Source organism: Grammomys surdaster, unplaced genomic scaffold (genome assembly GCF_004785775.1).
Source record: "Grammomys surdaster isolate TR1022 unplaced genomic scaffold, NIH_TR_1.0 100, whole genome shotgun sequence".
Lineage (NCBI taxonomy): Eukaryota > Metazoa > Chordata > Mammalia > Rodentia > Muridae > Grammomys > Grammomys surdaster.
The window spans coordinates 4594604-4607338 of record NW_021604579.1 but is presented as its reverse complement, the minus strand read 5'-3'; the positions used below and the strand labels follow the sequence as shown (position 1 = coordinate 4607338).

Here is a 12735-nt window from a genome sequence, read left to right as displayed (position 1 = left end):
TAGTGCAAAGAACGTATATATCCTTTACCTAGATTTTCCAATTTTTAACATTTGCTCTATCCTCCACCGCCCCTTATATAAAACTGTATTATTTGGGTACTACTTGAAAATAAGTTGTGACTGAGTACACTCTGCTTTTAAATGAGTTTGTGTTAACCACCCCTCCATTAGAAAACAGTCCCTTAAAACCAGAAATTGCACTGCAACAGTACTTTAGTCTATTACTTTGTTCAAAGTTTACCAGTTAACCTAATACTATCTTCAGAGCATGCACACATACTTGAGCCTTTGTGCTGTAACCTGTGTAGTATGTGACATGATGCTTATCATGACTCTCCTCCTATCACAGGCCTGTTTGATTCTACGAGTGCTCTAAGTAGGTCCCCTGTCCCTGATTAGACATGCAAGCAGGACAAATGGCTTGATTTGATTTTCTTTCTTTTATATGATTCAGTGGAGCAGCGTGACTTCATTGGAGTGGACAGCACAGGAAAAAGGCTGCTCTTTATGGCTAATGAAGCAGACTTGGATGAAGAGCTGGTCATTAAGGGATCCGTCCTGCAGAAGTAAGCCCTAGGGATTGACTTCTTGGCAGTTCTCCCTTTCTTGAAACCAAATAAAACCACCCATCATGGGAAAGTAGGAAAGAAAACTAGATTATACTGTGTGAAACTGAGAAAAGTATGTGAATGCTATCCCCAGAGACAGGATCCCGACTTTCCTTCACGGCATGCACTTAGCGTTCCTTGTGTCTTTTCTTACCAAGGTAGAGCCAAGTCCTGCATTGAAATAGAGCAAAGCCTCTGTTGGAAGAGCAGGACTGACCTTCTGATAGTGTTTGAGAGCCTCCTTTTAAAAATGTGCTAGAAAACACATAGCATAGTCTACCATCTGTGGTGGTAGTATGACCACGTTGTTAGGAAGCAATCTCTAGGAGGTTTACATCTGGGGAATATGAAACTCTTATCTCACTAAACACAATTCCATATTCTCTCCCTGCTCATACAGGTGTCCCTGACAATGACAATTCTACTTTGTTTATCAGTTAATTTAAGCAATTTACATGTCTTCTATAAGTGAAATCCTATGTGTTTATGTGTTTGTGGTTGACTTAAAGTATACAGAACTTTGTAATCACATCACATCCTAGTAACAGGTGTATTCTATATACTACTTTATTTATCTATTTTGACATTTACTTTTTTTTTTTTTATGTGTACTGGTGTTTTCCCTGCATGTATGTCTGTGTAGTGTGTGTATGCAGTGCTCATGGAGACTAGAAGGGGACATCAGATCTCCTAGAACTAGGGTTACCAATGGTTGTGAGCCATTATGTAGGTGCTAGGAATAGAACCTGAGTCCTCTGCAAAAGCAGCAATTATTCGTAACCATTGAGCTCTCTCTCTAGCTCCTCCATCTCCTTCTTACAGGCCAGGATTACCCAACAAAAGCCTCTTTTTTTTGTTATCTTTGGTTTGTTATCATGTTTTTTCCTCCTCTCAGATGATTGCATATGGTGGTTGGGTTTGTTGTTGTTGTTGTTGTTGTTGTTGGGTTAACTTTTTTCTTTTCTTAAATGGAAAACCAAACTTTGGTTGAGTGGCCAAAATCTGGTGATAAGATACGTTATCTTTATTATAATCCTTTATTTTGAATATAATTTTTTGTTTTATTATTTTGTGAACATGTGCGTTCATGTGGGTATAATGTATGTTCTTTGGCGTGAATTCCATGGCGTACCTGTGGAGGACAGAGGACAGTTTTGTTGAGTTGGTTCTCTCCTTCCGCCTTTATGTGGGTTCTTGAGATTGAACTCAGGTGGTCAGGCTTTCCTAGCGGGCACCTTATCCACTGAGCCTCTCTCTCGCCCTTTATGTAAATTCTGCATCTGTCACTTTCACAGCCTCTTGTCCCCCTCCTGGCATGTTGTCTGAGGAGCAGCTAGCCAGTCATCTGGACCATAAAGAATGCCATTTTCCCCTAGGCATCAAATGCTTTAACCCCATTACTTGAGATACAGAGGCAGGCAGGTAGGGCTATCTATCTATTCAAGGCCATTGTGGTCTACTTAGTGAGATCCAGGCTTAATCAAAGATTATATATATATATATAAAAAAACTGATTCCTCAAGTGCCATTAAAACAACAATAAAGGGATTTTAGAAAGGTGCAAATCCAGAATGCTAAAGAAAATCAGTTTCTCTAAGCTTAAGTTTATGCAGCTGAATGTGGGTTTAGTTATTCTTTAGAGAATCTTCATTTTATTTCTGACAAGCATGTGTTTTTAATAGTTCAAAAGTGTAAGGTATTTGTGCCAAATATTTAATAAGAAAATCATGATGCTCTTCCCACAATGTCATGTGGTTCACTTTTAAATTCTAGTCAAGGGGTCAAGGGTGGGTTTTTTTGTTTTTTCCTGGAAGGGTAATAAACATTTAAAAACAAGCTTTTAAAGCTATCTTTTTAAGTGAAATAAATGTTCACAAGTTCATCTTGGAAGGTTTAGGCATTTGTATCTGGGGAGACAAGGACATTTGTCAAGACTGCACAAAACATGGCCAAATCTATTTTGAGGACAAAAACTAGTGAAAAAATGGTTTAAGCTTCAATTGTTTCATATGTGGAAAATCTTGAAATTCTTATCTAAATTAGGAGTGGAGTATCCCTATTGATACATAACCAGTCCTAATTCCAAAATACTTCTCTCATTTTATGATAAGGATAGGTAACATACAAAGACATCTTTCTAAGCCAAAATTTGCCAGTTGTGGTAGCATCTTTAAACCCAGCACCCAGGAGGCAGAGGCAGGTGGACTTCTGTGAGTTCAAGGCCAGCCTGGTCTACATAATGTAACCTTATCTCAACAACAACAAAAAGAAGGGGAAGGAGGAAGAGGAGGAGAAAGAAGAAGCTAAAATCGATAGCATTGGACCTTTGCTCCTATTTTTCCATATTTTTTTCAATTCTGTAAAGAATCTTGGCTGTGAGAATTCTCATGTCTTCAGACATGACTAAATGAACTGCAGAGTGCAAGGGAACTTTCCAGCCCCCGCCTGTGTGGTTCATCATGTTGCCAATTCAATCATGTTGAGTCTTCAGTAGTACGAATCAGCTTGTTCTTAGATTTCTCTTTAAGGTTCTGTTTTCTTGGATATACTGAATCTGTTACCACTGTTTCTCTGTTGTCCAGCTTCCAAAATGTATAGTCCTGGTCTTTGTCCTTGTAGGTTTATATCTTTAAATTAAAAATAAACAAATAGTTGGGTAGTGGTGGCACATACCTTTAATCCCAGCACTCAGGAGACAAAGGCGGAAGTATCGTTGAGTTCAAGGCCATCCTGGTCTACAGAGCAAGTTCCAGGACAGCCAGTGTTATATAGGGAAACCCTGTCTCAAAAAACAAAACACAACAAAAAACCTTCACTACCATTTTAATGAGTTTTCAGAGTACATGGTGATTAATGTCTGGTTAGTCCTCACCCAGGATTACCTTCCTTCATTCCTTTTCTCCATCCTCCCCATCTTTGCACCTACCTTACTCTACTGTCTATCCTTCTCCTCCTCCCTCCTTTCCATCTCTAAGTTCTTCATCCAGTCTAGACCCTGTGCTTTCACGGTTCCCCCTCATAACCTTACTTATTTCATATCTACTTGTGCAGCCTCAAGTGTTCTTTTTTTCATATAATATATAAGAAATATTTATTAATTTTTTGTATTGTGTTGTGCACACTTGCCATAACATGCATGTGAAAGTTAGTCAAAGGACAGCTTTTGGGAGTGAATTCTCTCCTTTCACCATTTAAATTCTAGGGTTCAGTCGGATCATTGGGCTTGGTAACAAGCTTTCTTCCCCACCCCCCCAACCTCCCCACCTCACCCCCACCTCTGGTGCTGGGTAATAAACCCTGGGCCTTGTGCATATAGGCAAGCTCTCTACCACTGAGCTGTATCCCTAGCCCAGCCCTCAATTTTTAGTTACTTTGTACATCTGTTTTGTCAACTATTACATAGATTTTATTAAGCTTTTCAGGGATACTCTTTTGTCTGGCATAAATTGTCATGACTATAAGTTCATGGTTTCACCTTAATTGAACCCTCAAAATAATCACACTACAGTCCAGCCAGGGCAACATAGTGATATCCGTGTCTCAAAACAAAATAAAACAAATAAAATCCTATTATAACTTTACTTCTTAAAACAAACAACTATACATATGCATACGTGTATATATGTGTATATATTTGTATATATGTATAGTGGGGTGTGTGTGTGTGTGTGTGTGTGTGTGTGTGTGTGTGTGTGTTTTGAGACTGGGTTTCTCTTTGTAGCCCTGGCCATCCTGGAACTTGCTCTGTAGACCAGGCTGGCCTTAAACTCAGAGATCCACCTGCCTCTGCCTCTCAATGCTGGCATAAAAGGTGTGCACCACCACTTCCCAGCTTTTAAAAAAAAAAAAAAATTTAAGGGCAGTGTTTCACTATGTAACTTTGGCTGACCTAGAACTTACTGTGTAGACTAGGCTGGCCTTGGTCATACAGAGATCACGTGCCATTGCTAAGATTAAGGACATGAATTACCATGCTTGGCATATCTTAAAGAAAGCACATTATGACTTCTCTCAGCCATATCCAATCACTAGCTTCTCTACTCTTGTGCATTGGAGCCACTATGTTATGCTAGAACAAAAGTACTGTGTTGCTAGGACAGAGGGTCTGATAGCTAAGATGGCTAATAGGTGACAGATGGACAGGCAGGTAGCATATGAAGTTTGGATAACTGAACAAAAGAATGATTCATTGTCTCAAATGACATGGGACCAAATTTTACCACACATATGTATCTAAAATTATAATTTATGGAATTTCCCATTTAATATATCAGACTGTAGGTAACTATAGCGGTGGAATATGGAGCTGCTGTTGAGGCTACATCACTTCTTCATAGATTTCTGAAAATGGAGGGCACTTGACATACATGTAGTACACTTACATACTTGGAAGCAAACAGTTAAATGAAGTCAAAAAAGCAAAATTCTTAAGAAAGAAAAGGTAAAAAACACTAGCACTCACCATCCTGGTCTCTCCAGGCTGAGGTGTGGGCATCGTGGCTCTGTCCCTTAGCAACTTTGTGGAGCCTATTACCTGATTGATAGACTACCATCCCTATTAACTGATTATGAGCCTTTTCTTTCCTGTTCTTCCTACAGACACCCCAGGATACATTTCCATACGGGCCTTGTGGATGCTCATCTCTACTGCTTGAAGAAGTATGTTGTGGATTTCTTAATGGAAAATAGGTAAGAAAGAGGAAGGGAGAGTTAAGCCTACAATTTTCTCTGTCTCAAATTTTTTGGGTGTCTATATAGACCTACAGTTTTTAACCAAGTATGGTGTAGCTGGTCTTAGCTACTTTTTGGGTTCTTCTTTTTCCCACCCTGTATCCCCCCAGTTTCACCACCCATCACTATATTGGAGGAAAAGAAGCATAGAGGCAGGAGAGAAAAAGAGAGATCCTAGTTCTAATGCTGTCTTCTTGTTTCTCCTTTGAACACGACTACTAAGAAACTGCAAACAACCTTCCTAAATGACCACCAACCCTGCTCTGGGACCCTAGCATGCGTGTGTGTGTGTGTGTGTGTGTTTATACAATACATGCATACATACATACATACACACACACACACACACACACACACACACACACACACACTCTGAAAATTTCACAGAATTCCAAATATCACTCAATTGCAGAAACTATCCCCAGATGACAAAAATCACACCTCTGATAAACCACAAGGCAAACCATAGCCAGCTGCTGCATAGCAACCCCCATGTCCCCAGCCTGGGATTAAAATGAAAGCACGTTCTTATAGTATTTCTGTGCTTTTTCAAAGAGACCAAAATTGTCAATACAGTATATAGTTTTGCTTGTTGTTGGCTTTGCTTTTGCTTATATGTATGAAGTTGTATGCGCATGACCACAGATGTTCTCAGAAGCCAGAGGCATCAGCTGGAATTACAGGAGCAGCAAGCTGCCTGACATTGGTCCTGGAAACAAAATTCAGGGTCTGCCGAAAGAACAGTGTACTCTCTTAACCCCCAGTCATGTCTCCAGCCCTTGTTTTTGTTTTTAAGTCAGGGTCTCACTATGTAGGCACAGTGACTAGAACTTTTCAGACCAGGCTGGCCTCAACAAGATCTGCCTGTCTCTGCCTCCTGAGCACTAAGATGAAATATGTGAGTCACTTTGCCTGGCCCGTAAGGTATATAATTTTAAACAAACTACCTTGTGATTTAGTTAATAGTCTTAAACTTTTTCTTTTTTTGTAGTGCTAGGGCTATAACCTAGGGCCTTGTGTGTCCAAAGTACATGCTTTACCACTGAATTATACTCTAGCCCGAAGTCTTCTTAATGTTAGATACCAGTTTATACAAAGATCAGAGTTGGTTTTCACTTCTGGTTTAGGAATGAATCAAATTATTTATATACTGTTACTTTGCTTGCACTAAAGAAACCTACTTATATTTTGAGAATCTGCAAATAATAAACCAGCAGAATATTTTTTATATACCCTTAAATAGGCCAGGCGTGGTGGCACATGCCTGTAATCCCAGAAATTTACAGATGGAGACAGGAAGATGAAGAATTCAAGGCCATCCTTGGCTACATATTGAGTAAAAATACAGTTAGAATCCTTAGTAGGTAGGAAAAGATTTAATGATGCTATAGTTAAGAGGCTACTTTCCCTTGATGACTTCTGGATAAGTCTGCCGTGAACAGTGCTGGTTGACTAGTAAGTAGGCACTGTAGCAGCCAACTTCCCCCAGAGCAGCTTGACCAAAGAATCTTAATTTAAGTTCCAGCTGTGAGTTTTGCAAGGCAAAATCACAAGTCAAGCCTACTCAGCAAGTTCAAGGCCACCCTTACCAACTTAGCCTTACAATAATAAGTAAAAATGGTACTGAATGTATATTGTACTTCAGAGGAGGCATTTTTTTTAAAGATTTATTTATTTATTTATTTATTTATTTATTTATTATATGTAAGTACACTGTCGCTGTCTTCAGACACCCATATGAGGGCATCAGATTTCATTGCAGATGGTTGTGAGCCACCATGTGGTTGCTGGGATTTGAACTCATGACCTCTAGAAGAGCAGTCAGTGCTCTTAACCGCTGAGCCATCTCACCAGCCCCCCAGAGGAGGCACTTTCATAGCACACACAAGTCCCTGGGTTGAATCCCCACTAGCACCAAAAAAAACAAAACAAAACTAACTCTATCTTTAGCTGATGGGCCAGGAAATATACAGAAATAAAGGAAGAACTATGTCAGTGCACCACATGCATGCCCAGTTCCCATGGAGGCCAGGGAAGAGAGTGTCAAATCCCCTGAGAATAGAGCTACAGATGGTTGGTTGTAAGCTGCCATCTTGGTGCTGGGAAACAAACATGGATCCGGATCCTCTGGAAGAGTAGCTAGTTTTGTTTGTTTGTTTGTTTTTTCAAGACAGGGTTTCTCTGTGCTGGAACTTGCTCTGTAGACTAGGCTGGCTTCAACTCTTAAATACTATCAGATGGAATTGTAGCTTTTGGTACAGTTGTATAGGATGTACAAGCAGTTTTACAGCAAAGCAGCCTTCTCCTGGCTGCAGTAGCTTATTTGTAGCTCATTTTGCTACTCTCAGTTAGTTTGCTGTTTGCACACCTGGCAAATGTGATTGGTGGTGACTGTGAATGCTGGCCAGAACATCTGCAAAATGGGACTTTCCTCTGCAGACTGCTATAACAGTGATTTCAGAGCCTCAGACGAAGCTGCCTTCCCATCACTAAATCTGTTGAAGAGACCCTTATCTTGTTCCCTTCCCATCTGCCCAGTCTATCAGAGTTGCTAGAACCAAAGTGCACATTTTTAAAAATTAATAAATTTCAGTATAAAGTATACTGAGCCAGGTGTGATGACTCCATGCTTGCAATTTCAACATTTGGGAGGTAGGTGCATGATGGTTGTAAACTCCAGGCCAGCCTAGGCTACAGGTTGAGTGACCTTGTCTCAAACAAATAAAAGCCACCAAACAATAATATACACATGGCCCTAAAGACTGAACATGGAGTAATAAGTCTTGAAATGGATAGTCTCCCAGTTACGGTGGTGTAGCCCTGCAGCCCACAGGTGCTTTGGAGTACTATATCCTGTTTGGTTTCAGAGCCATAAACCAGTTTCCTATCATTCCCGGCTGGTCAGGTGGTAACCTTTATTTTAGGCCTAAGGTTAAGCTCTTCCACCATGGTTCACCGTAGCCTGTACCAGTTCTTGGCACAGCTGTGAGCTACATGATCTGGGAATTAACCTGATACTGAGCCCCAGTAGGAGTGGCTGCCACCTGGCAGTTCAGAACAGCTTCAGATCTTTTCAAACCACCACACGAGTGCCCGCTGATAGGACCGTGTGCCAAGGCTTGTTTGCTTGCGTGTTGCAGTAACAGTTCTGTCTGATGCATGATGGCCCTAAAGATCCTTCAGCTGTTTGTGCTTTGTTACTTCTTCAAAAAGGACTTTTTTCCCAGGGGAAGGGGCCAAGGAGTATTTGATGTCTACATTAGTGTGGAGCATTGAAAACGGACTTCTCCAAAATAACCGAAGAATAAGAGTTGTTTGATTCTTATATTCATATGGAAATTTTTAATCTTCATCAAAGGATTAAGAAAAAAGCCCAATTGAAATTCAATACAGGGTCTCCCAGCTTACACAGAAATGTTCAAAGATGTTTGACTTGATCCTTAAAAATAACAAAAACCCATGAGCTGCTTAGCTCCAGGGTCCATGATTTCCCTTACCCTCCTCAGCCTCTGCATTTCTCTTGCCTTCCTCCTTACAGTGCATGTGTGTGGTCCTGTGTCAGCATGCTGAGTTTCTCTTAATGGAGCCTCTAGTACTAACAGCAACAGTGAGTTACCATGCTGTTCACACTGTAACTCTGCCCTTCTGCCTCATCTTTTAGAGTATTATAACTGATTAGCCACTTCCACAATCTGTTCCCCTGACTATTTAACCTGCTTTTTCTCCCTCTTCTCTTTCTTCTTTCCACTCCACTAATAATTTCTCTAGGTACTAAGAACATCATTTACAGGCTGGGGAGATGACCCCGCAGTTAAGAGCACTGGCTGCTCTTTCAAAGGACCCAGGTTCAATTCCCAGCACCCACATGGCAGCCCACAACTGTCTGTAGCTCCAGTTCCAGGGGATCTGGCACCTCACACAGACATACATGCAGGCAAAACATCAATGCACATAAAATAAAAACAAATCTTTAAAAACAAAAAAAGAATGAGCCAGGCAGTGGTGGCACACGCCTTTAATTCCAGCACTTGGGAGGCAGAGGCAGGCGAATTTCTGAGTTCGAGAGTTCGAGGCTAGCCTGATCTACAGAGTGAGTTCCAGGACAGCCAGGACTACACAGAGAAACCCTGTCTCAAAAAACAAACAAACAAACAAAAAAAAGCAATTACCAGAGCCTAGATAGCAGTTAGCAGTTGACATATAAAAGATGTGTGACTGCACTAATCCCTAACCCAACTGTTTTTATTTTCTTTGCTAAGTAAAAATTAAGAGCACACTGGACCTCTTGTTCTTCCCATCTTGCTCCCGATGTCTTCTCACCCCTTCCCCATTCCCTTCCTCCTTCTCTCCACATGCTCATGGCCAGCCTCTACTCCTTCTCTCCTCTCCTCTCCTCTCCTCTCCTCTCCTCTCCTCTCCTCTCCTCCTCTCCCCTCCCCCCCTCTCTCCCTCCCTCTCTCTCCCTCTCTCTCTCTCTCTCTCTCTCTCTCCCCCCCCTTCTCTCTGCCTTTCTCTGCCTCTACTACCCTCTTAACTCCCCTCCCCATGCTCTGAATAAACTCCATTCTATACTTAAAAAAAAAAAAGAGCACAGCACACTAGAAGTCAGTCAGCAGGTACTTGCCACCAAGCCTGCATCCAATTCCCAGAACCTACATGGTGGATGGAAAGAACCTACTTCCAAAGGCTGTCCTCCAATTTCCATACACAATGTGATATGTGCATACACACTCACACATGCACACAGACACGCATGCACGCACACACTGAAGACAATGGTTTTTTTTAAAAAAAAAAAAAAAATTCACTATACCAAAAATCAAGTCCTTTCTTCTCCCTTTTAAACATTCATTAGACCCAACAACCCATTGTCCTTTTTTTATCATGTATTTAGAGTATGTGTTGAAGTGTGCATGTGTATGTGTTGAAGTGTGCATGTGTGTTTTTATCATGTATTTAGAGTATCTGTTGAAGTGTGTGTGTGTGCCCTCTTTTGGGCAGGCATACCCTGGTATGTGTGCAGACAACTTGTAGGAGTTGATTCTCTCTATTGCGTGGGTCCTGGGGATGAAATCTAAGCAGGCAAAAGAGCCATCTCTGCAGCACCTGACGTCCTATGTTGATACCGTCAAAAAGAAGCCTGCTTCCTGGGAACCGAAAAGGCCAGTGAAGAAGCCGTCCAGAGCGTGGCCAATTACTCACTGCTCCTCTCTAGGAGTCACTCTGTACATTCGTTAGTCTTGATCTTGTCCTCTATTTCAGTCTAAGTTGATATAATTATATTAAAGTAAGTTAACTTTGTGAAGATTCTTAACCAATAGAAAGTACAGCTGTTAGAATATACAGAAGCCCACTTTTCCGAGTAAATAAGAATACAATACAGGGTTTGCACAGGAACTCTCAGTGATAAGAATGAGCTCTAAATTTGCAAGGAGGCTAGACTAGGCTTGGTGGCCTTTGTGTTTAATTCCTGTATTTAGAAAGCTGAGGCAGGAGGACTGGCCATTCTTTTTACACCCTCTTCTGGCTTCCATAGACACACATGCAGGCAAAACACCCATACACATAAAATAAAGTAAAATTAAAAAAAAAAAAGAAGTGTTTTTAAGTGAAGAAATATATGTCTGTAATCTCAGTAATAGAGAAGCAGAAACAAATGATTTTCTGAAGCTCACTGGCCATTGAGCCTAGCTAAATCAGTGGACTTCAGGCTTAATAATAGACTGTCTCTCAAAAAGGTGGACCCCGGTGGTGGTGGTGGTGGTGGTGGTGGTAGTGGTGGTACACATGGTTAATTCCAACACTCAGGAGGCAGAGGCAGGCTGATCTCTGTGAGTTCAAGGTCAGCCTGATCTACAGAATAAGTTCCAGGACTAACACAGAGACACCCTGTCTCAAAAGGAAAAAAAAAAAGTAAGGTAGAAAGTGATAGAAGGAGATACTGGATATCAACCCCGGCCTCTACATGTATGCATTTGTGTACCCACAACACATGTGCATACACATATACCATACATCCACTGACAGACACACAAACACAGAGTACACAGAGTAGAGTCTGCTTTTTCTTGGATTGTTGCCAATGAAGAATCAAGGCACCTTGTTATATATTACACGAATACTTGTGTAAATACGTGCATGCATAGACATACCATGTAGCTAGGACTTTGTGGAAGACTATTTTCTGACTTGACCAAGAAGAGGAATTCTCATATTCAACTGATAAGAAAATCTAGGCCTTTTACTTTTTCTTGAGTGCAAATAATTTCTGATCCAAAAGGATTCAATGAGGTTTGTCATATTTGGCCACTCGTTCTTTCTAGGTCAATCACTTCTATCCGAAGCGAACTGATTCCATACCTAGTAAGAAAACAGTTTTCCTCAGCTTCCTCACAGCAAAGGCAGGAAGACAAAGAAGAGGATCTAAAGAAAAAAGAGCTGAAGTCTTTAGGTGAGTGTTTGGGTTGGTGCAGTAAGACAGGCAGAGACCGAAAGACCTTTAGAGAGAGTGACACCCCAAGATGCTCACCTTAAGACCAACAGTGCTTCTCTAGTTTACAAGGAAAACAGGCCAGCTGGCCTTACTCCCTGAACTCTGGATGCTCTTGGTCAGGCAAAGTCAGTCCTGTACTGCTCAGGGACAGGCTGACCAAGCATATGACCCATTATTTAGTCTATAACCTATGTAATTAGTTCCCCACTAGACCATTAGGTCTTCAGATTCTCCTTATCACATCTCAGTTTCCTGGTTCCTCAGGTGTAGATAGACCTACCATCTTCCATCCATAAATGGAAAATGGTGAAGTATACAATTACAACCAGAGGCCAACCTGTATTCGTTACAGGATCTGGAGATTTCGTCTTGTTTGTTCTCAAATCCCTTTGTCCCTGCCCCAGTCCTAGGTTCTTACCAGCAAGGTACACTCAGAGATGTTGTGATATGATGGCTGCAGTCACCACCTCAGCGGCACATCTCTGGCTCTGACAGCTGCCTCTTGTTAACATCAGCTCTGTGACCTAAGCATATAGCTCAGTCTTTAGTCATCGTACCACAAAATTAAAGGCCTTTAAGATTTTGTTGTGATAGTTGAAATAGAGTAGTTGTTGTGGCTCCAAATGGTATGTTCTGACATAGCTCAGCATCCTGATGTTGTAGCAGAGACCAGCTCAACACTAAAGCCTGCATACATCCTGTGTCCTTTCGTGATTTACAGGGGTCATCATTTTATTTTTCTTAGTAATACTTGATTATTGCTTTTAGGTTTTTGCTTTGTTTGAGGGTTTTGATTTGTTGTCATCGTTGTTGTTGTTGTTGTTGTTTGAAACAAGGAAGGTCTCACTATGTAATCTTGGCTAGCCTGAATTCTTAGAGATCCACCTGCCTCTGGCTCCTGAG

General features: G+C 41.1%; 1 protein-coding gene across 3 annotated transcripts in view; it reads left to right on the top strand.

Annotated features, from left to right (window-relative positions):
* Eif2b3 (eukaryotic translation initiation factor 2B subunit gamma) overlaps positions 1 to 12735 on the top strand; it is a 65082-nt gene that overhangs the window by 34056 nt on the left and 18291 nt on the right. For 2 of the 3 annotated variants that reach the window (XM_028785988.1, XM_028785990.1), the window contains exons 5-7: positions 455 to 566; positions 5208 to 5297; positions 11663 to 11790. In XM_028785988.1, the coding sequence (XP_028641821.1) occupies positions 455 to 566; positions 5208 to 5297; positions 11663 to 11790 (330 nt within the window). The remainder of the gene's footprint in view (positions 1 to 454; positions 567 to 5207; positions 5298 to 11662; positions 11791 to 12735) is intronic. The other variant, XM_028785994.1, reaches the window with a different exon arrangement.